Below are 25120 nucleotides of genomic sequence, written 5' to 3' on the forward strand. Positions count from 1 at the left end.
GGGTATGCTTGTCATCGTCAAGGACTAGGTAGTTTTTTTAGTGTGAAATAAAACGAGTAGAGCTAAGCACAGGCAAAATCCTAGAGGAAAACCTGTTTCAGTTTGCTTTCCACTAGACACTGGGAGATGAATTCACCTTTCAGCAGAACAATAACCTAAAACACAAGGCTAAATATTTTGCTTACCCAAGACGAAATTGAATGTTTCTGAGTGATTTAGTTACAGTTTTGATTTAAATCATCCTGAAAATCTGTGGCAAGACTTTAAAAAGTATGGTGTGTAAATATTGTACAATCCAGGTGTGTAAAGCTCTTAAAGACTTACCCAGAGAAACTCACAGCTGTAATTGCTGTCATGCTAAACACTCAGGGGTGTGAATACCTATGTAAATGAGATATTTATACTTTTTTTTTCAATGTATTTTTATTTCACCTTTATTTAATAACCTCTTTGGGCTAGCAACCCACCTCAACAACATCCGGTGAAAATGCAGAGTGCGAAATTCAAAATACAAAAATCGTAATATTAAACATTCATGAAAATACAAGTGTCTTACATCGTTTAAAACCATAATTTCTTGTTAATCCAGCCGCTGTGTCAGATTTCAAAAAGGCTTTACGGCGAAAGCACACCGTGCGATTATCTGAGGACAGTGCCCTGCATATACCAGCATTAAAAACATTGTCCAAACCAGCAGAGGCATCACAAAAATCAGAAATAGTGATAAAATAAATCACTTACCTTTGAAGATCTTCCTCTGTTTGCAATTCCAAGGGTCCCAGCTACACAACAAATGGTGGTTTGTTCGATAATGTCCTTCTTTATATCCCAGTTTAGTTTGCGTGTTGCATTCAGTAATCCACCCGTTCCACTCGTTCAACATGCAGAAAAGGCAATCTCAAAAGTTACCAATAAACTTCGTCCAAACATGTCAAACAACGTTTCTAACAATCCTCAGGTACCCTAATATGTAAATAAACAATACAATTTAAGACGGAATGTAATATGTTCAATACCGGAGATAAATAACAAGGTGCGCACCCTCATCCACGCGCGCCTCAAGACTAGAGTCAAAATGAGAGCCACCTTGAAAAACTACAACTACTAACTCATTTTTCAAAAAACAAGCCTGGAACCCTTTCTAAAGACGGTTGACATCTAGTGGAAGCCATAGGAACTGCAATCTGGGAGGAATTCCATTGAATATTCCATAGACAAGCATTTGAATGGCCTGTGACCTAAAAAAAAAAAACATGTCCGGATGGATTCTCCTCGGGTTTTTGCCTGCCATATCAGTTCTGTTATAGTCACAGACATTATTCCAACAGTTTTGGAAACGTCCGAGTGTTGTCTATCCAATCAACCAATTATATGCATATCCTAGCTTCTGGGCCTGAGTAACAGGCAGTTTACTCTGGGCACGTCAGTCATCCGAACTTCCGAATACTGCCCCCCTTTTAACCAGGTAGGCCAGTTGAGAACATGTTCTCATTTACAACTGCGACCTGGCCAGATAAAGCAAAGCAGTGCGACAAAAACAACAACATAGAGTTACACATGGAATAAACAAACGTACAGTCAATAACACAATTGAAAAGTATATGTTCAGTGTGTGCAAATGTAGTAAGATTAGGGAGGTAAGGCAATACATAGGAAAGGATGGCAAAATAATTACAATTTAGCATTACCACTGGAGTGATAGATGTGCAGATGATGATGTGCAAGTAGAGATACTGGGGTGCAAAAGAGCAAACAAACAAAAAATAACAAAATGAGGATGAGGAAGTTGGCTGGCCTATTTACAGATGGGCTGTGTACCGGTGCAGTGATCGGTAAGCTGCTTTGACAGCTGATGCTTAAAGTTAATGAGGGAGATATAAGTCTCCAACTTCAGTCATTTTTACAATTCGTTCCAGTCATTGGCAGCAGAGAACTGGAAGGAAAGGCGACCGAAGGAGGTGATGGCTTTGGGGATGAAAGTGAAATATACCTGCTGAAGCACGTGTTGGTGGGTGTTGCTATGGTGACCAGTGAGCTGAGATAAGACAGGGCTGTACCTAGCAAAGACTTATAGATGACCTGGAGCCAGTGGGTTTGGTGACGAACATGTAGCGAGGGCCAGTCAACGAGAGCATACAGGTCGCAGTGGTCGGTAGTATATGGGGCTTTGATGACAAAATGGATGGCACTGTGATAGACTACATGCAATTTGCTAAGTAGAGTGTTGGAGGCTATTTTGTAAATGACATCGCCGAAGTCGAGGATCGGTAGGATAGCCAGTTTTACGAGGGTATGTTTGGCATCATGAGTGATGGAGGCTTTGTTGCGAAATTTGAAGCCAATTCTAGATTTAATTTTGGATTGGAGATGCTTAATGTGAGTCTGGAAGGAGAGTTTACAGTCTAACCAGATGCCTAGGTATTTGTAGTTGTCCACATATTCTAAGTCAGAACTGTAGTAGTGATGCTAGTCGGGTGGGCGGGTGTGGGCGGCGATCGGTTGAAGAGCATGCATTTAGTTTTACTACCATTTAAGAGCAGTTAGAGGCAACGGAAGGAGTGTTGTATGGCATTGAAACTAATTTGGAGGCTAGCGTCCCACCTGGCCAGAAGCCAGGGAAAATGCAGAGCACCAAATTCAAATAAATTACTATAAAAATCAAACTTTCATTAAATCACACATGCGAGATAGCAAATTAAAGCTACACTTGTTGTGAATCCAGCCAACATATCAGATTTCAAAAAGGCTTTTCGGCGAAAGCAAACAATGCTATTATCTGAGGGTAGCACCTCCGTAAACAAAGAGAGAAACCATATTTCAACCCTGCAGGCGCAACACAAAACGCAGAAATAAAAATATAATTAATGCCTTACCTTTGACGAGCTTCTTTTGTTGGCACTTAAAATATGTCCCATAAACATCACTAATGGTCCTTTTGTTTGATTAATTCTGTCCATATATATCCAAAATGAACATTTATTTGGCGCTTTTGATCTAGAAAAACACTGGTTCCAACTTGAGCATCGTGACTACAAATTATCTCAAAAGTTACCTGTTAACTTTGCCAAAACATTTCAAACTACTTTTGTAATACAACTTTGGTATTTTTTAACGTCAATAATCGATCAAATTAAAGACGGGCTGTGTTCAATACAGGAAGAAAAGAAACTCAAGCATGCTTTCTGGTCACACGCCTCTAACAGTACACTTCAAGTGACCCTCGTTCAAGATGACCCTACTTCTTCATTACACAAAGGAAAAACCTCAACCAATTTCTAAACACTGTTGACATCCAGTGGAAGCGATAGGATTCCCAATGAAAACCCATTGAAAAGAGAGTGACCTCAAAAAAGAAAATAATCTGAATGGTTTGTCCTCGGGGTTTCGCCTGCTAAATAAGTTATGTTATACTCACAGACATGATTCAAAAAGTTTAAGCAACTTCAGAGTGTTGTCTATCCAAATCTACTAATAATATATCTTATCTTATCTTCTGGGGATGAGTAGCAAGCAGTTGAATTTGGGAATGCATTTCATCCTGACCTGAAAATACTGCCCCCTGTCACCAAGGAGTTAACACAGTGTCCAGAGAAGGGCCAGATGTATACAGAATGGTGTCGTCTGCGTAGAGGTGGATCAGAGAATCACCAGCAGCAAGAGCAACATCGTTGATATATACAGAGAAAAGAGTCGGCCCGAGAATTGAACTCTGTGTCACCCCCATAGAGACTGCCAGATGTCCGGACAACAGGCCCTCCGATTTGACACACTGAACTCTATCTGAGAAGTAGTTGGTGAACCAGCGAGGCAGTCATTTGAGAAATCAAGGCTGTTGAGTCTGCCGATAAGAATGTGGTGATTGACAGAGTCGAACGCCTTGGCCAGGTCGATGAAGACGTCTGCACAGTACTGTCTTTTATCGATGGCGGTTATGATGTCGTTTAGGACCTTGAGCGTGGCTGAGGTTCATCCATGACCAGCTGAGGTTCATCCATGACAATCCAGGGCAAGTTGCTGAGGGGGGTGCCGAGCTGTTGGTCGGGGTAGGGGTTTGTAGGAGTAGCCAGGTGCAATACATTTGCAGAAATGTCTAAGAACATGTTTTCACTTTGTCATTATGGGGTAGTGTGATGTCATTATGGGGTAGTGTGATGTCATTATGGGGTAGTGTGATGTCATCATGGGGTATTGTGATGTCATTATGGGGTAGTGTGATGTCATTATGGGGTAGTGTGATGTCATTATGGGGTAGTGTGATGTCATTATGGGGTAGTGTGATGTCATCATGGGGCATTGTGATGTCATTATTAGGTAGTGTGATGTCATTATGGGGTAGTGTGATGTCATTATGAGGTAGTGTGATGTCATTATGGGGTATTGTGATGTCATCATGGGGCATTGTGATGTCATTATGAGGTAGTGTGATGTCATTATGGGGTAGTGTGATGTCATTATGGAGTAGTGTGATGTCATCATGGGGCATTGTGATGTCATTATGGGGTAGTGTGATGTCATCATGGGGCATTGTGATGTCATTCTGAGGTAGTGTGATGTCATTATGGGGTAGTGTGATGTCATTATGGGTTAGTGTGATGTCATTATGGGGTATTGTGATGTCATTATGGGGTAGTGTGATGTCATTATGGGGTAGTGTGATGTCATTATGGGGTAGTGTGATGTCATCATGGGGTATTGTGATGTCATTATGGGGTAGTGTGATGTCATTATGGGGTAGTGTGATGTCATTATGGGGTAGTGTGATGTCATTATGGGGTAGTGTGATGTCATTATGGGGTAGTGTGATGTCATTATGGGGTAGTGTGATGTCATTATGGGGTATTGTGATGTCATTGTGGGGTAGTGTGATGTCATTATGGGGTAGTGTGATGTCATTATGGGGTAGTGTGATGTCATCATGTGGTATTGTGATGTCATCATGTGGTACTGTGATGTCATTATGGGGTAGTGTGATGTCATTATGGGGTAGTGTGATGTCATTATGGGGTAGTGTGATGTCATTATGGGGTAGTGTGATGTCATTATTGGGTAGTGTGATGTCATTATGGGGTATTGTGATGTCATTGTGGGGTATTGTGATGTCATTGTGGGGTAGTGTGATGTCATTATGGGGTAGTGTGATGTCATCATGTAGTATTGTGATGTCATAATGTGGTATTGTGATGTCATTATGGGGTAGTGTGATGTCATTATGGGGTATTGTGATGTCATTATGGGGTAGTGTGATGTCATCATGTGGTAGTGTGATGTCATTATGGGGTAGTGTGATGTCATTATACAAAACGTGGAATACATCAAGGGATGTGAATTATTTTCTGTATGTAGGGTTGGACTATAAAATAAACAGAGTGTTTTAAAGTCTACTGAGGAACCAGAACAAGCCACAGGGCACTGCTGCCTACCGTGTTTACTCCACCTGACTGGCCTAATGGATGGGATGCTAGCGGACACAAGGGGGTGTTTCACAGGATTGAAAAACAACAGGAGAGTGGAGGGAAGAGAGAGATAAACATCTTGCTGTATACTCTCTTTCTCTCACGTTCTTGCTCTCTGTCTCTTTCGTTCTCGCTCTCCCTCTCCCACTTCCTCTCTCTTTCTCTCTCTCTCTCGCTTGCTTGCTCTCTCTCTCGCTCTCCCACTTCCTCTCTCTCTCGCTCTCGCTCGCTCTCTTTTTCTCTGTACTCTAAACATACAGAGAGAAACCTAGTGAAATATGTATGACTTTTAATATAGAATGCACCGTTGCAGAAATAGCATTTGTCTTCTTGTAACCTTTGAACCCAGAAAATGTAGTTTTCCCCAGTGCATTGTGAGTCATTGAGTAACATGGTGTGTGACCGAGTGAGTTCAAACCCTGGTCTCCTGTGTTCCTCGACTGTGTTATCCCACTGAGCTAAAGCCTAAGCGTTAGTGTCATCTTATTTAGGCAGATGGAAACGCACACTGTGAGTAAGTCAAAAGACAGGTGTGGTTTTACATCAAAAGCAACAAAATTTTTTCCACAGCAATATATCTTCAGAATACCTTTCAACTGTCAACATCATCAAACTATTACTACATACTGGGCCTTTCAACTGTCAGCTGTCAGTTTGGTCAGGGGTCAGGGGTCAGCTATTCATCATCATAGCAGAATAACCAGCCACAGTCTTCTACTTTATCGCCTGTCTCTCTCTCTCTCCCTCCTTCCCTCTCTTTATTTACTTTGTTCTCTCTCTCTCTCTGTCTCTCTCTCTCTCTCTGTCTCTCCTCTCTCTCTCCCTCCTTCCCTCTTTATTTCTTTCGTTCTCTCTCTCTCCCTCTCTTTATTTATTTTGTTCTCTCTCTCTCTCTCTCTCTCTCTCCTCTCTCTCTCCCTCCTTCCCTCTTTATTTCTTTCTTTCTCTCTCTCTCCCTCTCTTTATTTATTTTGTTCTCTCTCTCTCTCTCTCTCTCTCTCTCTCTCTCTCTCCTTCCCTCTTTATTTATTTCGTTCTCTCTCTCTCCCTCTCTTTATTTATTTTGTTCTCTCTCTCTCTCTCTCTCTCTCTCTCTCTCTCTCTCTCTGTCTCTCCTCTCTCTCTCCCTCCTTCCCTCTTTATTTCTTTCGTTCTCTCTATCTCCCTCTCTTTATTTATTTTGTTCTCTCTCTCTCTCTCTCTCTCTCTCTCTCTCTCTCTCTCTCTCTCTCTCCTTCCCTCTTTATTTATTTCGTTCTCTCTCTCTCCCTCTCTTTATTTATTTTGTTCTCTCTCTCTCTCTCTGTCTCTCCTCTCTCTCTCCCTCCTTCCCTCTTTATTTATTTCGTTCTCTCCTTCTCTCTCTCTCTCTGTCTCTCTCTCTCTCCCTCTCTTTATTTATTTCGTTCTCTCTCTCTCTCCCTCTCTTTATTTATTTTGTTCTCTCTCTCTCTCTGTCTGTCTCTCCTCTGTCTCTTGTCCTACTGCAAACCAGAGCAGCTTCACAGCTCCACTTCTGTGATCAGAGAGTGAGAGGTACGCTATACTGTACTTTCAGAAAGTATTCAGAGCCCTTGACATTTTCCACATTTTGTTACGTTATGGTCTTATTCTAAAATGGATTAAATACTTTTTTCCCCTCATCAATCTACACGCAATACCCCTTAATGACATCACAATACCCCTTAATGACATTACACTACCCCTTAATGTCATATGTTTTTCTAAAAATCGGTCCTAAGTTTTTACACCAAATGGTTTTTAAAAGTAATTCGATATCTGGTCAGTTGACATTTTTAATTAACTTTTTATGTATTCAAACATGAATTTCAACAGGGCAAGCTCAAATAATAAGTCAAAGGAGAAAAAAAAACACAAAAAAAACTACCCTTTATTGACATCACAATACCCCATAATGACAAAGTGAAAAAAGGTTTTTAGAAATGTTATATATTAAAGATAAAAAACAGAAAATACTTTATTTACATAAGTATTTAGACTTTTCCTAGAGCTGGCCGCCCGGCCAAACTAAACATTTGGGGGAGAAGTGCCTTGATCAGGGAGGTGACCAAGAACCCGATAGTCACTCTGACAGCGCTCCAGAGTTCCTCTGTGGAGATGGGAGAACCTTCCAGAAGGACAGGCATCTCTGCAGCACTCCACCAATCAGGTCTTTATGGTAGAGTGGCCAGATGGAAGCCACTCCTCAGTATAAGGCACATGACAGCCCACTTGGAGTTTGCCAAAAGGCACCAAAAGACTCAAAGACCATGAGAAACAAAATTCTCTGGTCTGATGAAACCAAGATTGAACTCTTTGGCCTGAATGCCAAGCGTCACATCTGGAGGAAACCTGGTACCATCCCTACGGTGAAGCATGGTGGTGGCAGCATCATGCTGTGGGAATGTTTTCCAGAGTCAGGGACTGGGAGACTAGTCAGGATCGAGGGAAAGATGAAAGGAGCAAAGTACAGAGAGATCCTTGATGAAACCCTGCTCCAGAGAACTCAGGATCTCAGACTGGAGTGAAGATTCACCTTCCAACAGGACAACGACCCTAAGCACACAGCCAAGACAATGCAGGAGTGGCTTCGGGACAAGTCTCTTAATGTCCTTGAGTGGCCCAGCCAGAGCCCGGACTTAAACCCAATCTAACATCTCTGGAGAGACCTGAAAATAGCTGTGCAGCAACCTGACAGAGCTTGAGAGGACATGCAGAGAAGAATGGGAGAAACTCCTCAAATACAGGTGTGCCAAGCTTGTAGCGTCATACCCAGGAAGACTCAAGGCTGTAATCGCTGCCAAAGGTGCTTCAACAAAGTACTGAGTAAAGGCTCTGAATACTTACGTAAATGTGATATTTCATTACTCTTAATCACTTAATTCAGTAAGTCATAATGGAACATTCACTACAGTAGTAAGTCATAATGGAACATTCACTACAGCAGTAAGTCATAATGGAACATTCACTACAGTAGTAAGTCATAATGGAACATTCACTACAGTAGTAAGTCATAATGGAACATTCACTACAGTAGTAAGCCATAATGGAACATTCACTACAGTAGTAAGTCATAATGGAACATTCACTACAGTAGTAAGTCATAATGGAACATTCACTACAGTAGTAAGTCATAATGGAACATTCACTACAGTAGTAAGCCATAATGGAACATTCACTACAGTAGTAAGTCATAATGGAACATTCACTACAGTAGTAAGTCATAATGGAACATTCACTACAGTAGTAAGTCATAATGGAACATTCACTACAGTAGTAAGTCATAATGGAACATTCACTACAGTAGTAAGCCATAATGGAACATTCACTACAGTAGTAAGTCATAATGGAACATTCACTACAGTAGTAAGTCATAATGGAACATTCACTACAGTAGTAAGTCATAATGGAACATTCACTACAGTAGTAAGTCATAATGGAACATTCACTACAGTAGTAAGTCATAATGGAACATTCACTACAGTAGTAAGTCATAATGGAACATTCACTAAAGCAGTAAGTCATAATGGAACATTCACTACAGTAGTAAGTCATAATGGAACATTCACTACAGTAGTAAGCCATAATGGAACATTCACTACAGTAGTAAGTCATAATGGAACATTAACAAACTGAAGGTAAAATCAGAACACCTTCAGTTGAAATGCAGGTGTTGGAAATGTGCAGTCAACAACACTTTTTACTCCGTCTGAGGTTGGCATGCAGTAGCATCTATTTTGGGACCTGTTTCACACACCAACTGATAGGCATTACCTACCTGACAACAACGCACGCACGCACGCACGCACGCACACACACACACACACACACACACACACACACACACACACACACACACACACACACACACACACACACACACACACACACACTGAAGGCTGTTAGGTACCATTACAGGAACAGTTGTTCCATCTTACTGATCGTTTGTGATAGATAGCTCACAGTGTCCTGCTATGCAATCCCTCAACACACCATTTTCCTCTCCCATTCCCTCCAACACACCACTTTCCACTTCCAAATATTGACTCTTTGCATCAACTACATGTAATTGTCAATAAAAGCCTTTGACACTTATGAAATGCTTGTAATTATACTTCAGTATTCCATAGTAACATCTGACAAAAATATCTAGACACTGATGCAGCAAACTTCGTGAAAATTAATATTTGTGTCATTCTCAGAACTTTTGGCCCCGACTGTACAGTACAGATAATGTGAAAATATGAAAAATAATATATTTCCTATTCAACAGAAGTGGAACAATAGCGTTTGCAATAATTGAAATGCTTTCTAAAAATAGAAACAATCAAATCATAAACAATGCAAAATGGGATCTTACTTAGTGACAGTACAATATTGGCACTCTTTCATATAACTGACGACAGAGAATTTTCTCTTAAAACGTCCGCTGAGCGGCGCAGAGACATCATTCAAATGTGTGCATAAAAGTTATAATTTTAAACACGAAGGGACGTCGTCCATCTGTGACCAAGAGAAAGTGGTCTTGTTTCATTCATATTCAATTATATTAAAAAATAATAATAATATTAATAAATAATAATGTTGAGTTCTAAAATCCGGATGAGAATATCAGGCTGGGAGAACCGGGCTGAGGGAGAGCCAGTGAGGATAATCCAATAGTTATATAGCTATGAAGTAGATAGATTCCAATAGCGATATAGCTATGAAGTAGATAGATTCCAATAGCGATATAGCTATGAAGTAGATAGATTCCAATAGCGATATAGCTATGAAGTAGATAGATTCCAATAGCGATATAGCTATGAAGTAGATAGATTCCAGAGGCGGCAGAGGGGACGAGGGGATGAGGGCACAGGGGACGAGGGCACAGGGGATGAGGGGACGAGGGCACAGGGGACTAGGGAACAGGGGACGAGGGCACAGGGGACGAGGGCACAGGGGACTAGGGAACAGGGGACGAGGGAACAGGGGACGAGGGCACAGGGGACTAGGGAACAGGGGACGAGGGCACAGGGGACGAGGGGACGAGGAGACGGGGGACGAGGGGAACAGTCAACAAGCTGGCGATTGGAGGAAGGCTCCAGGCAGGTGGAGGGGATGATGGCTACCCAGACTATTTGTGGGTAGTTCCGAAGATATCTGAAAATAAGTCAATAACTATATAAAACCCCAAAACATAACTATGTTTGTTGTTAAATGTAACCAGATGGTGACTACAACTAAGTTAACCACACTGTGTGGTTAAAAACTCATGATTCCTACACTTTTAGTTATACGAAATAAATAGAGCCAGCTGGAAAAGCAATTGTCTCAAATGTAATTATTTTGACATATAGAAAATAATCATTTTGAGATTTTACATCGAAACAAAGAGAAATATAAATCGTATATTTCAGCCAAGCCATTATCTAAGGGTAATAATGTGTGTTTGTGTGTGTGTGTGTGTGTGTGTGTGTGTGTGTGTGTGTGTGTGTGTGTGTGTGTGTGTGTGTGTGTGTGTGTGTGTGTGTGTGCATGTGTGTGCTTGCCTGTGGTCTACTCACTGCAACGCCACTACTAGTCCTTTAACTTTGCCTTCAACCTGTTCCTTGACTGTCCAATAACCTCCTCTCCTTCTCTCCCACAGGGCACTTACTGACTGACAGCCACAACGATGATTTAAAAACACACCAACCTAACAACATCACACACACACCCCCATTGGCTCACGAGGAGGAAGATACAACACATTGGCCCCGCCCCTTCACACTGTCTTTGGACAAAAAAAAAAAAAACAGCCGCTTAGTCACGATAGGACGAGGAGATGCGTTGTCCGATGATGTTGACCCTGCAAGCGGTGTGTGTGTGTGTGAGCGTGTGTGTGGCCATGCAGCAATACCCAGCTGCCTGGGGCCACTATGACGTGTGTAAGAGTCAGATCTACACAGAAGAAGGGTTAACGTGGGACTACATGGCCTGTCAACCAGAAGCTACAGTCCTAACCAAGTACCTGACCGTCAGCCTGGACCCGCCCAATATCACCTGTGGAGACCCACCTGAGACATACTGCGCACTGGTGAGTACTGGCAAACACATAACCACACATACCCACGGTTCGGACATATCTCGGTAAGTGTGATGGACGCACGCACACAGACACAAACACACACACACACACACACAGCTGACTGTGATGGTGATGAATGAGAAGGTAGGTTTCAGCCCACAAACTCTATTGTTCTGTTGTACACAATGGGATGTATGCATACACACACACACTGTTATGTACAGTTGAAGTCAGAAGTTTACATACACCTTAGCCAAATACATTTAAACTCAGTTTTTCACAATTCCTGACATTTAATCAGAGTACAATTTCCCTGTTTTAGGTCAGTTAGGATCACCACTTTATTTTAAGAATGTGAAATGTCAGAATAATAGGAGAGAGAATGATTTATTTCAGCTTTTATTTATTTCACCACATTCTCAGTGGGTCAGAAGTTTACATACACTCAATTAGTATTTGGTAGCATTGCCTTTAAATTGTTTAACTTGAGTCAAATGTTTAGGGTAGCCTTCCACAAGCTTCCCACAATAAGTTGGGTGAAATTTGGCCCATTCCTCCTGACAGAGCTGGTGTAACTGAGTCAGGTTTGTAGGTCTCCTTGCTCGCACACACTTTTTCAGTTCTGCCCACAAATGTTATATAGGATAGAGGTCAGGGCTTTGTGATGGCCACTCCAATACATTGACTTTGTTGTCCTTAAGCCATTTTGCCACAACCTTGGAAGTATGCTTGGGGTCATTGTCCATTTGGAAGACCCATTTGCCCACCAAGCTTTAACTTCCTGACTGATGTCTTGCTTCAATATATCCACATACTATCCACACACATCTACCTCCTGATGCCATCTATTTTGTGAAGTGCACCAGTCCATCTTGCAGCAAAGCACCCCCACAAAATGATGCTGCTTCATGGTTGGGATGGTGTTCTTCGGCTTGCAAGCCTCCCCCTTTTTCCTCCAAACATAATGATGCTCATTATGGCCAAACATTTCTATTTTTGTTTCATCAGACCAGAGGACATTTCTCCAAAAAGTATGATCTTTGTCCTCATGTGCAGTTGCAAACCGTTGTCTGTAGTCTGGCTTTTTCATGGTTGTTTTGGAGCAGCGGTTTTGGAGCAGTGGCTTCTTCCTTGCTGAGCGGCCTTTCAGGTTATGTCAATATAGGACTCGTTTTACTGTGGGTATAGATACTTTTGTACTTGTTTCCTCCAGCATCTTCACAAGGTCCTTTGCTGTTGTTCTGGGATTGATTTGCACTTTTCTCACCAAAGTACGTTCATCTCTAGGAGACAGAATGCGTCTCTTTCCTGAGCGGTATGGATGCTGCGTGGTCCCATGGTGTTTATACATGGGTACTATTGTTTGTACAGATGAACGTGGTACCTTCAGGCATTTGGAAATTGCTCCCAAGGATGAACCAGACTTGTGGAGGTCTACAATAATTTTTTCTGAGGTATTGACTGATTTCTTTTGATTTTCCCATGATGTCAAGCAAAGAGGTGAGTTCGAAGATAGGCCTTGAAAAACATCCACAGGTACACCTCCAATTGACTCAAATTCTGTAAATTAGCCTATCAGAATCTTCTAAAGCCATGACATCACAGTCAACTTAGTGTATGTAAACTTCTGACCCACTGGAATTGTGATACAGTGAATTATAAGTGAAATAATCTGTCTGTAAACAATTGTTGGAAAAATTACTTGTTTCATGCACAAAGTAGATGTTCTAATCGACTTGCCAAAACTATAGTTCGTTAACAAGAAGTTTGTGGAGTGGTTGAAAAACAAGTTTTAATGACTCCTACCTAAGTGCATATAAACTTCCGACTTCAACTGTACGTGTGTGTGTGTGTGTGTGTGTAGGCCCTAAAAGCAAGGAAATAGTGTCCACAAAACATAATAGGACAGGATAGGAGGACAGAACAGGACAGGACAGAGAAACAGGGCATGTGTTCAGGACAGGACAGAAACAGAACAAGGCAGGCCAGAGAAAGAGGACAGAGACAAGACACGGACAGGACAGAACAGAGACAGGGCTGGACAGTGATGCTGCGTTGGGGAGTTGGCCCTGTTTTTATTTTAAACACTTTGGGAGGATCTCTCTGTCTCCTTCTCTCTTTCTCTCTCTCCCTCTCTGTGTCCCTCTCTCTTTCTATCTCTCTCTATCTCTATATCTCTGTGTCCCTTTCTGTGTCCCTCTCCCTTTCTCACTCTCCCCCTGTGTCTCTCTCTCTCTTTCTCTATCTTTCTCTCTCTCTCTCTCTCTTTCTCTCTCTCTCTCTCTCTCTCTGTGCCCCTCTCTCTATCTCTCTCTCTCTCTCTCTCTCTCTCTCTCTCTCTGTGCCCCTCTCTATATCTCTCTCTCTCTCTCTCCCTCTGCGTCCCTCTCTCTCTCTCTCTCTCTCTCCCTCTGCATCCCTCTCTCTCTCTCTCTCTCTCTCTCTATCCCTCTCTCTCTCTCTCTCTATCCCTCTCTCTCTCTCTCCCTCTGCGTCCCTCTCTCTATCTCTCTCTCTCTATGTCTCCCTCTCTGTGTCCCTCTCTCTAGACCTCTCTCTCCCTCTCTGTGTCCCTCTTTATCTATCTCTATCAATTAAAATCAATTCAAGGGGCTTTATTGGCATGGGAAACGTGTTAACATTGCCAATGCAAGTGAGGTAGATAATATACAAAAGTGAAATAACCAATAAAAATGAACAGTGAACATTACACATACAAAAGTTTCAAAACAATAAAGACATTACAAATGCCATATTTTGTATATATACAGTGTTGTAACAATGTACAAATGGTTAAAGTACACAAGGGAAAATAAATAAGCATAAATATGGGTTGTATTTACAGTGGTGTTTGTTCTTCACTGGTTGCACTTTTCTTGTTGCAACAGGTCACAAATCTTGATGCTGTGATGGCACACTGTGGAATTTCACCCAGTAGATATGGGAACTGGGTGAAATTGGGTCCGTTTTCCAATTCTTTGTGGATCTGTGTAATCTGAGGGAAATATGTGTCTCTATTATGGTCATACATTGGGCAGGAGGTTAGGAAGTGCAGCTCAGTTTCCAACTAATTTTGTGGGCAGTGTGCAGATAGCCTGTCTTCTCTTGAGAGCCAGGGCTGCCTATGGCGGCCTTTCTCAATAGCAAGGCTATGCTCACTGAGTCTGTACATAGTCAAAGATTTCCTTAAGTTTGGGTCAGTCACAGTGGTCAGGTATTCTGCCACTGTGTACTCTCTGTTTAGGGCCAAATAGCATTCTAGTTTGCTCAGTTTTTTTGTTAATTCTTTCCAATGTGTCAAGAAATGATCTATTTGTTTTCTCATGATTTGCTTGGGTCTAATTGTGCTGCTGTCCTGGGGCTCTGTAGGGTGTGTTTGTGTTTGTGAACAGAGCCCCAGGACCAGCTTGCTTAGGGGACTCATCTCCAGGTTCATCTCTCTGTAGGTGATGGCTTTGTTATGGAAGGTTTGGGAATTGCTTCCTTTTAGGTGGTTGTAGAATTTAACGTCTATTTTCTGGATTTTGATAATTAGTGGGTATCGGCCGAATTCTGCTTTGCTTGTATTATTTGGTGTTCTACATTGTACACAGAGAATATTTTTTGCAGAATTCTGCATGCAGAGTCTCAATTTGGTGTTTGTCCCATTTTGTGAAATCTTGGTTGGTGAGCGGACCCCAGACCTCACAACCATAAAGGACAATGGGTTCTATGACTGATTCAAGTATTTTTAGCCAGATCCTAATTGGTATGTTTAATTTTATGATCCTTTTGATGGCATAGAATGCCCGTCTTGCCTCTTAGATGGTTCACAGCTTTGTGGAAGTTACCTTTGGGGCTGATGTTTTGGCCAAGGTATGTATTGTTTTTTGTGTGCTCTGGGGCAATGGTGTCTAAATGGAATTTGTATTTGTGGTCCTGGCGACTAGACCTGGCGACTGAACACCACTATTTTGGTCTTACTGAGATTTACTGTCAGGGCCCAGGTTTGGCAGAGTCTGTGCAGAATATCTAGGTGCTGCTGTAGGCCCTCCTTGGTTGGTGACAGAAGCACCAGATCATCAGCAAACAGCAGACATTTGACTTCAGATTCTAGTAGGGTGAGGCCGGGTGCTGCAGACTTTTCTAGTGCCCGCGCCAATTCGTTGATATATATGTTGAAGAGGGTGGGGCTTAAACTGCAGATTTTTAGATTTGATAGGGAAGCTGAGAGGTCAAATATACTGTTAAGTTTCTACTGCCAAGTTTACACCTTGTCTATTACAGTGGAACATTTTACTCAGGAAATTGTCTAAAAGGGATTGAATTTGTTGTTGCCTAATTGTTTTTTGGTAGGTTTCAAAACTGCATTCCTTCCATCTATAGCATTTCGTAATGTTACTCAGTTCTTTTGGCTTTGATGCCTCATGATTGAGTATTGCTCTTTTCAAGTAGGCTGTGGTCTGATAGGGTTGTCAGTGGGCTGACTGTGAACACTCTGGGACTCTGGGTTGAGGTCAGTGATAAAGTAGTCTACAGTACTACTGCCAAGAGATGAGCTATAGGTGTACCTACCATAGGAGTCCCCTCGAAACCAACCATTGACCATGTACAGACCCAGCGTGTGAAAGAGCTGCAGGAGTTGTGACCCGTTTTTGTTGGTTATGTTGTCATAATTGTGCCCCCATTATGGGGGAGGGAATGCTGTCACCTGGCAGGTGTTTGTCCCCCTGTGTGCTGAGGGTGTCAGGTTCTTGTCCGGTTCTGGCATTTAGGTCGCCACAGACTAGTACATGTCCCTGGGCCTGAAAAGGATTGATTTCCCCCTCCAGGATTTGAGTATGGGGATTCTAGTGGGGGGGATATAGGTAGCAAACAGGAGGACATTTTTCTCTGTTAAGATAATTTCCTTTTGAACACCACCACCACACACCGCCACACACCACCAACACACCAACACCAACACCACCAACATCACCACCACACACCAACACCACCACCACACACCAACACCACCACCAAACACCACCACACACCACAAACCAACACCACCACACACCACAAACCAACACCAACACAACTACCACACCACACACCACCACCACAAACCAACACCACCCCCACACACCACAAACCAACACCACCACAAACCAACACCACCACCACCACCACAACCACCACACCACCACCACACCAACAACACCACAAAAAACACATCACCACCACCCGCCACCACCACACCACATAACCACACCACCACCACACACCAACACCACGCACCAACACCTCCAAACACCACTACCACCACACACCAGCACCACAAACCACTACCACCACACACCATACACCAACACCACATACCACCACCACACACCACAAACCAACACCACCAACACCACGACCACACCACACACCACACCACCACCACACACCACCACACACCACAAACCAACACCACCAACACCACACACCACACCACCAACACACACCACCACCACACACCAACACCACCACCACAGACCACTAACCAACACCACAAACCAACACCACCAACACACACCACCACCACACACACACCACCACACACCATCACCACACACCACCACCAAACACACCACCACACATCACCACCATACATCGCCACCACCACACACCAACACCACCCACCACAAACCACCACCACACACCACACCACCACCACACACCACAAACCAACACCACCACACCACAAACCAACACCACCACCACAAACCAACACCAACACCACCACAAACCACCACCACAACCACCACACCACACCACCACCACACCAACAACACCACAAAAAACACATCACCACCACCATGCACCAACACCTCCAAACACCACTACCACCACACACCACACACCACCACCACAAACCACTACCACCACACACCATACACCAACACCACACACCACTACCACACACCACAAACCAACACTACCAACACCACGACCACACCGCACACCACCACACACCACAAACCAACACCACCAACACCACACACCACACCACCAACACACACCACCACCACACACCAACACCACCACCACAGACCACTAACCAACACCACAAACCAACACCACCAACACACACCACCACACACCACACCACCACCACCACCACACACCAACACCATCACCACACCGCCACACATAAACACCAACACACACCACCACCACACACCACCTAACCACCACCACACACCACACACCACACACCACCTAACCACCACCACACCAAATACCAACACCAACACCACTACACACCACACACCGGGCGGCAGGGTAGCCTAATGGTTAGAGCCTAGTGGTTAGAGCGTTGGACTAGTAACCGAAAGGTTGCAAGTTCGAATCACCGAGCTGACAAGGTACAAATCTGTCGTTCTGCCCCGGAACAAAGGCAGTTAACCCACTGTTCCTAGGCCGACATTGAAAATAAAAATGTGTTCTTAACTGACTTGCCTAGATAAATAAATAAAAAACACACACCTCCTCTCTCACTCTCCCCCTCTCTCTTAATTTTTTCTGGAATGTTCCATCACGACGCTCCTTCTCTCAATCCGACACACTTGCAGCGCTCACACACACTGTGTGACGTCAGGGAGTGTTAGTTTTCAATCCCAAAATCTCTACTGTGGTGATCCTACCTCCTCCTGGGAGGGAAATTATTTGAAGTCATGACACAGCAAGTAGCAAACGCCATGTTTCTATCTGTAAGGTGACGAGGTTGGTGTGTGTGTGTGTGTGTGTGTGTGTGCGTGCGTGCGTGCGTGTGCGTGTGTGTGTGTGTGTGTGTGTGAGAGAGAGAGAGAGAGAGAGAAAAATGGAGTGAGAGGAAGAGTAGAGAGGTGTACAATTTAGGAGAGGACCTTGTTGAACATTCTTTAATTTCTATTGATTAGGTGGCAGTTAGAGACGATAGTGAACAAACTATTCCATAACATACCTTGTCCTCAATGTCCTTCTTTTGGGAGAATATAAAGTGTAAGGATTCTAGCCTTTATGCGTACTATGTGGGGTCATGGAAAAAAAAAACATTAGTACTGTCAATTTAACACAAGGAGTGTGACTGACAATTTGGGCTGAAGAAGATACTCATCACGTATCCTGTGTTTTGTGTCTCTGTTGCCTTTTTATCGTCAATGTGAATTATCAGGAGGATGGTCACCGGCATTCAGTCGGAGATTGACTGTTGATGTGACACATCTGCATTGTTTTAGTTTTAGTAATGTAATCTGTGACGATGTGTTCCCTTATCGGATGGATAATGATGACAAGCCTTTTACAACTGCTTCTCTCTCTTCTTTTACAAAAGATCTGAATAGTAAACTGGCCTGACTGACATAACTTGAGTTGACTCCGATGTCAATAGTAAACTGGCCTGACTGACACAACTTGAGTTGACTCCGATGTCAATAGTAAACTGGCCTGACTGACATACCATATTTACTTAAGTGTTCAGACCCTTTTGCTCTGAGACTCAACATTTTGTTTCCACTGATTTATCCTTGAGGTGTTTCTAGTTGAATACATTTAGTTGGACAATTGACTAGGTATCCCTTCCCCTTCCCCTTCCCCTTCCACTTCCCCTTCTCCTTCTCCTTCTCCTTCTCCTTCTCCTTCTCCTTCCCCTTCCCCTCCTTCTTTCCCCTTCCCCTTTCCCCTTTCCCCTCCTCCCTTCCCCTTCCCCTTTCTCTTCCCTTCGCCCTTCCCTGAATATCATTGCGTGGCCCAGAAAGAGCCTGGTCTTGAACCTGATCTAAAATATCTAGAGAGACCTGAAAATAGCTGTGCAGCGACGCTCCTCATCCAACCTGACAGAGCTTGAGAGGATCTACAGAGAAGAATGGGAGAAACTTGTTCTCAACTAGCCTACCTGGTTAAATAAAGGTGAAATAAAAAATACAAAAATAAAACTCCCCAAATACAGGTGTGCCAAGCTTGTAGCGTCGTACCCAAGTAGACTCGAGGCTGTAATCGCTGCCAAAGGTGCTTCAAAAAAGTACTGAGTAAAGGGTCTGAATACTTATGTAAATGTGATATTTCAGTTTTTGTCTAATGACCTGTTTTTTCTTTGTCATTGTGGGATATTTTGTGTAGATTGATGAGAAGAAAAAACAAACAATTTAATCAATTTTTGAATTAAGCTGTAACGTAACAAAATGTGGAAAAGGTGAAGGGGTCTGAAATCCAAATGTACCCGTAACTCTGAGAGAATACATTTTAAATGTGGTGTTCCACAAGGTACGATTTTGGGTCCGGTACTGTTCAGTTGATATATGTTGCCGCTTGGCAGCGTTATCAGAAAGCACAGCATTGATTTTCACTGCTACACAGACGATACACAACTTTACATTTCTGTGTCACCAGAGGATTTTAGCTCCATGGATAAATTATTAGACTGTATTAGTGATTTAAATACTTGAATGGCTCACAACTTCTTCCAGCTAAATGTTTTATTTATTTAACCTATATTTAACCAGGTAGGCTAGTTGAGAACAAGACTAGACTGGTGTACATATTGTTGGAGTCAAACCCTGAGTCTTATTTTAGATTCTTGACTCAATTTTCTATCACACGTTAGCAATGTGACCAAAATAGCTTTTTACCACCTGAGGAACAATGCCAAGGTGCCGACGTTTCTCTCTCAGGCTGATACAGTGAGACTCATCCATGCTTTTATTACGAGAAGGCTTGACTACTGTAATGCTCTCCTGTCTTGTCTACCAAAGAAAGCCATTGGTCAACTGCAAAACATACCGAATGCTGCAGAACGGGTACACAATACACCCGTTTTAAAGTCTCTGCACTGACTGCCTGTGAGTTTTAGAATTCATTTTAAGATTCTTCTATTGTTTTTTTTAAAAATCAATCTTCCATTGTCTCTCCAATACATGTCAGACATGCTTTTGAGTGATGTACCCAGTAGGACCCTCCGGTCCTCTGGCACTGGCTTTTTAACTATCCCAAAGCCTGGGACCAAGAGGCATGGAGAGGCAGCCTTTAGTTACTATGCCCCCAGCCTCTGGAATAGCCTGCCAGAGACCTTGAAGGGAGCTGAAACTGTGCACATATTTTTAACTTTGCTTTTCTTTGCTTTTCCTCAGGGTGTTGTTCAGCTTGTATCATGATTATTATTTTAAATCTTATGTTTGTTGTGTAGTAAATATTTCAGCTTTTTATTTTCATAGTTTTTTTAAAATTCTTTTTTCCCTGTAAAGCAATTTGCAATTACATGTCTGAAATGTGCTGTATAAATAAAACTTGATTTAATAGGATTCGGAGGATGCCAGGAGAATTGCTACCTGCCCAAGCACATAGTGACAACTGTAAAGTTTGGTGGAGGAGGAATAATGGTCTGGGGCTGTATTTCATGGATCGGACGACGTCCCTTAGTTCCAGTGAAGGGAAATCTTAACGCTACAGCATAACATTATAGTCTAGGCAAATGTTGTGCTTCCAACTTTGTGGTAAGCGTTTGGGGAAGGCCCTTTCCTGTTTCCCATAGCCATGAAATGCTTGGAAAGGCTGGTCATGGCTCACATCAACACCATCATCCCAGACACCCTGCCCTCAGCCACTGCCCTCAGCCACTTGGACAAAGGGAATACTGGAAGAATGCTGTTCATAGACTACAGTTCAACATTTAACACGATAGAACCCTCCAAGCTCATCACCAAGCTCACCACCAAGCTCATCACCAAGCTCTGGAACAAGCTCATCACCAAGCTCAGGACCAAGCTCATCACCAAGCTCATCACCAAGCTCATCACCAAGCTCATCACCAAGCTCAGGAACAAGCTCATCACCAAGCTCATCACCAAGCTCAAAAACAAGCTCATCACCAAGCTCATTACCAAGCTCAGGAACAAGCTCATCACCAAGCTCATCACCAAGCTCAGGACCAAGATCATCACCAAGCTCATCACCAAGCTCAGGACCAAGATCATCACCAAGCTCATCACCAAGCTCATCACAAAGCTCAGGAACAAGTTCATCACCAAGCTCATCACCAAGCTCAGGACCAAGATCATCACCAAGCTCAGGACCAAGCTCATCACCAAGCTCATCACCAAGCTCATGAACAAGATCATCACCAAGCTCAGGACCAAGCTCATCACCAAGCTCATCACCAAGCTCATCACCAAGCTCAGGAACAAGCTCATCACCAAGCTCATCACCAAGCTCAGAAACAAGCTCAAAAACAAGCTCATCACAAAGCTCATTACCAAGCTCACCACCAAGCTCATCACCAAGTTGATCACCAAGATCATCACCAAGCTCATCACCAAGCTCACGACCAAGATCATCACCAAGCTCATCACCAAGCTCATCACAAAGCTCAGGAACAAGCTCATCACCAAGCTCAGGACCAAGATCATCACCAAGCTCAGGACCAAGCTCAGGAACAAGCTCATTATTCATTACATTATTATAGTTATTATTCATTACATTGTTATAGTTATTATTCATTATATTATTATAGTTATTATTCATCATATTATTATTTACTAGAAACTAGAAACAGCTTTCAATTTCGGTCGTTTGAAAAGGTCCTGAGGATTCCTTCCTCGGCACTTTCCTCTTTTTACTCATTATTTTTATTCATTATTCACTCTGTATTTCCTGTTTTAATTCATTATTCACTCTATTTCCTGTTTTTACTCGTTATTGTTATTCGTTATTCCCTCGTATTCCTTGTCACTCAATTTCAGTTTTTATTTTCTCTTTCTCTCTCTCTGTCTCTCTCACTCTCTTTCTCTCTTTCTCTGCATTGTTGAAAAAGGACTCTTAAGTAAGCATTTCACAGTCTACACCTGTTGTTTACCAAGCATGTGACCAATAGCATTTATTTTCATTGAACACATTTAAGGCCCAACGAAAGCCTTCAATAACCCCTTCCTTTAGTTACAGGATTTTATTTTGCTGATCAAAAGATGCTTCAGATATTAATCATAAGCAGTTGTCATACTGGACAAATAGAGATGGCTAATTTAATCAAGGTGCTTCGTTGGAGTGTTTGTGTGTTTGAGTGTGTTGGAGAGTAAGAGGAGAGATATTAGGTAAGGTTAGATAGTGGGGTGGTGAGTTGCGTTCAATCTGTGATCTGGGCTCTGAGTCCAGAAGATCTGTCAGACAAACAGATTGGTTGAAATGCCTTCATCCGTCCATCACGCTGGCCTGTCATTGGCCAGTGAGTTTATCTCCTCGACCACATCCCCTGTCTGTCAGGAATCACATCAACTGGAGTCTACACACACACACACACATGCGCGCACAGACACAAACAAGTACACACACTCACACAAGACACGCAGGTTTGAGTGTTTAGTTTAGGGCCTACAAATGTCATTGTGCCAGGGTTAAAGTCTGTACTTACGCTAGCCATAAACCTAAAAAGAAAAGACCACCGAGTACTAATCTGCTGTCGTGTTGCATGTCATATGTGTTCTAGATAATACTGCTATAATTTATTGCCATGTCATTGGTCATATTCCCTCAGCGTTCTCTAATGAAGCCGGCAACAAGCAATTAGTGGAAATGACTTAAGATGGACACCTTCCTGGATCTATCTATCTATCTATCTATCTATCTATCTATCTATCTATCTATCTATCTATCTATCTATCTATCTATCTATCTATCTATCTATCTATCTATCTATCTATCTATCTGTCTGTCTGTCTGTCTGTCTGTCTGTCTGTCTGTCTGTCTGTCTGTCTGTCTGTCTGTCTGTCTGTCTGTCTGTCTGTCTGTCTGTCTGTCTGTCTGTCTGTCTGTCTGTCTGTCTGTCTGTCTGTCTGTCTGTCTGTCTGTCTGTCTGTCTGTCTGTCTGTCTGTCTGTCTGTCTGTCTGTCTGTCTGTCTGTCTGTCTGTCTGTCTCTGTCTGTCTGTCTGTCTGTCTGTCTGTCTGTCTGTCTGTCTGTCTGTCTGTCTGTCTGTCTCAGGGGCTTTATTGGCATGGGAAACATGTGTTAAGCTGCATCCCTGTCTCACCCCACGACCCTGTGTGAAGAAATGTGCGTGTTTTTTGCCGCACACTTGTTGTTTGTGTACATTGATTTTATAATGTCGTATGTTTGACCCCCAACACCACTTTCCATCAATTTGTATAGCAGATCCTCATGCCAATTTGAGTCGAAGGCTTTTTTGAAATCAACAAAGCATGAGAAGACTTTGCCTTTGTTTTGGTTTGTTTGGTTGTCAATTAGGGTGTGCAGGGTGAATACATGGTCTGTTGTATGGTAATTTGGTAAAAAGCCAATTTGACATTTGCTCAGTACATTGTTTTCATTGAGGAAATGTACGAGTCTGCTGTTAATGATAATGCAGAGGATTTTCCCAAGGTTACTGTTGACGCATATTCCACGGTAGTTATTGGGGACAAATTTGTTTGTAATTGTTTTTTGTTAGGTTTCCAAACTGCATTCCTTCCATCTATAGCATGTCTTAATGTTACTCAGTTCCTTTGGATTTGATGCCTCATGATTGAGTATTGCTCTGTTCAAGTAGACTGTGATTTTGCTGTGGTCTGATAGGGGTGTCAGTGGGCTGACTGTGAACGCTCTGAGAGACTCTGGGTGGAGGTCAGTGATAAAGTAGTCTACAGTACTACTGTCAAGATATGAGCTATAGGTGACCTATCATAGGAGTCCCCTCAAAGCCTACCATTGACTATGTACATACCCAGCGTGCGACAGAGCTGCAGGGGTTGTGACCCGTTTTTGTTGGTTATGTTGTCATAGTTGTGCCTAGGGGGGCATATGTGGGAGGGAATGCTGTCACCTGCAGGCAGGTGTTTGTCCCCCTGTGTGCTGAGGGAGTCAGGTTCTTGTCCGGTTCTGGCATTTAGGTCGCCACAGACTAGTACATGTCCCTGGGCCTGGAAATGATTGATTTCCCCCTTCTCTCTCTCTTTCTCTCTCTCTCTCTCTCTCACTCTCTCTCTGTCTCTGTCTCTCTCTCTGTCTCTGTGATGACTTCATATTGGATTAGATCAGTGGTCACTAATCTTTTCTGAGTCACAATCACTTTCGGAGTAAAAACATTATTCTGTAGGAATGAGATTTGTGCTTTAGGTCTAATACTGTACATTATCACAGCATAGTGCCTATGCTTGGCCTTTCAATGTTGTTCTTCTCAAACCATATTATATTTCAAAACTTGAGCTTTGATAACAAAATAGATCAGTTGTATCACTTTCGAGGCACCACTGAGCATGAATTAAAAAATGTATTTACCGGACTGATGGTACCTGCATCTGTTGGTCAGTTTCAGTGGAGGGAGAGAGAGAGCAGAGGAGGTTCCGCCTCTCACGACTACTTTATGCATTTCAGCTGCATTGCGAGTGGAAGTAGGGAGAAGTGTGTTTTTCTGTTTTGTAAAAGTGTTGATTTAAAAACAATGTTGACATTGCTGAATTAAAAACTTAAAAACATGAACTCACTCATGAAAACAGCAGCTCTTTGTAGTTTTCTTTCTGGTCATGGTTTTACAAGTTATGAAATCTCACCTAGAGTAGTATCAAACTTTGCTGTGGGGTCATGGAACCTGTAGGCATGGTGATTTGAGCTATCTGATTTGCCAATGCAGTTGATATTAGCTCTCCTGGTAC

At 42.7% G+C, this 25120-nt stretch overlaps 1 protein-coding gene across 1 annotated transcript in view; it reads left to right on the plus strand.

Annotated features, from left to right (window-relative positions):
• The first annotated feature begins 11259 nt into the window (after window positions 1-11259).
• LOC139377217 (netrin-G1-like) overlaps window positions 11260-25120 on the plus strand; it is a 161029-nt gene continuing 147168 nt past the window's right edge. Inside the window, exon 1 of the mRNA XM_071120217.1 lies at window positions 11260-11511. Coding sequence (XP_070976318.1) covers window positions 11260-11511 — 252 coding nt within the window. The remainder of the gene's footprint in view (window positions 11512-25120) is intronic.

This window comes from Oncorhynchus clarkii, chromosome 20, assembly GCF_045791955.1.
Source record: "Oncorhynchus clarkii lewisi isolate Uvic-CL-2024 chromosome 20, UVic_Ocla_1.0, whole genome shotgun sequence".
Lineage (NCBI taxonomy): Eukaryota > Metazoa > Chordata > Actinopteri > Salmoniformes > Salmonidae > Oncorhynchus > Oncorhynchus clarkii.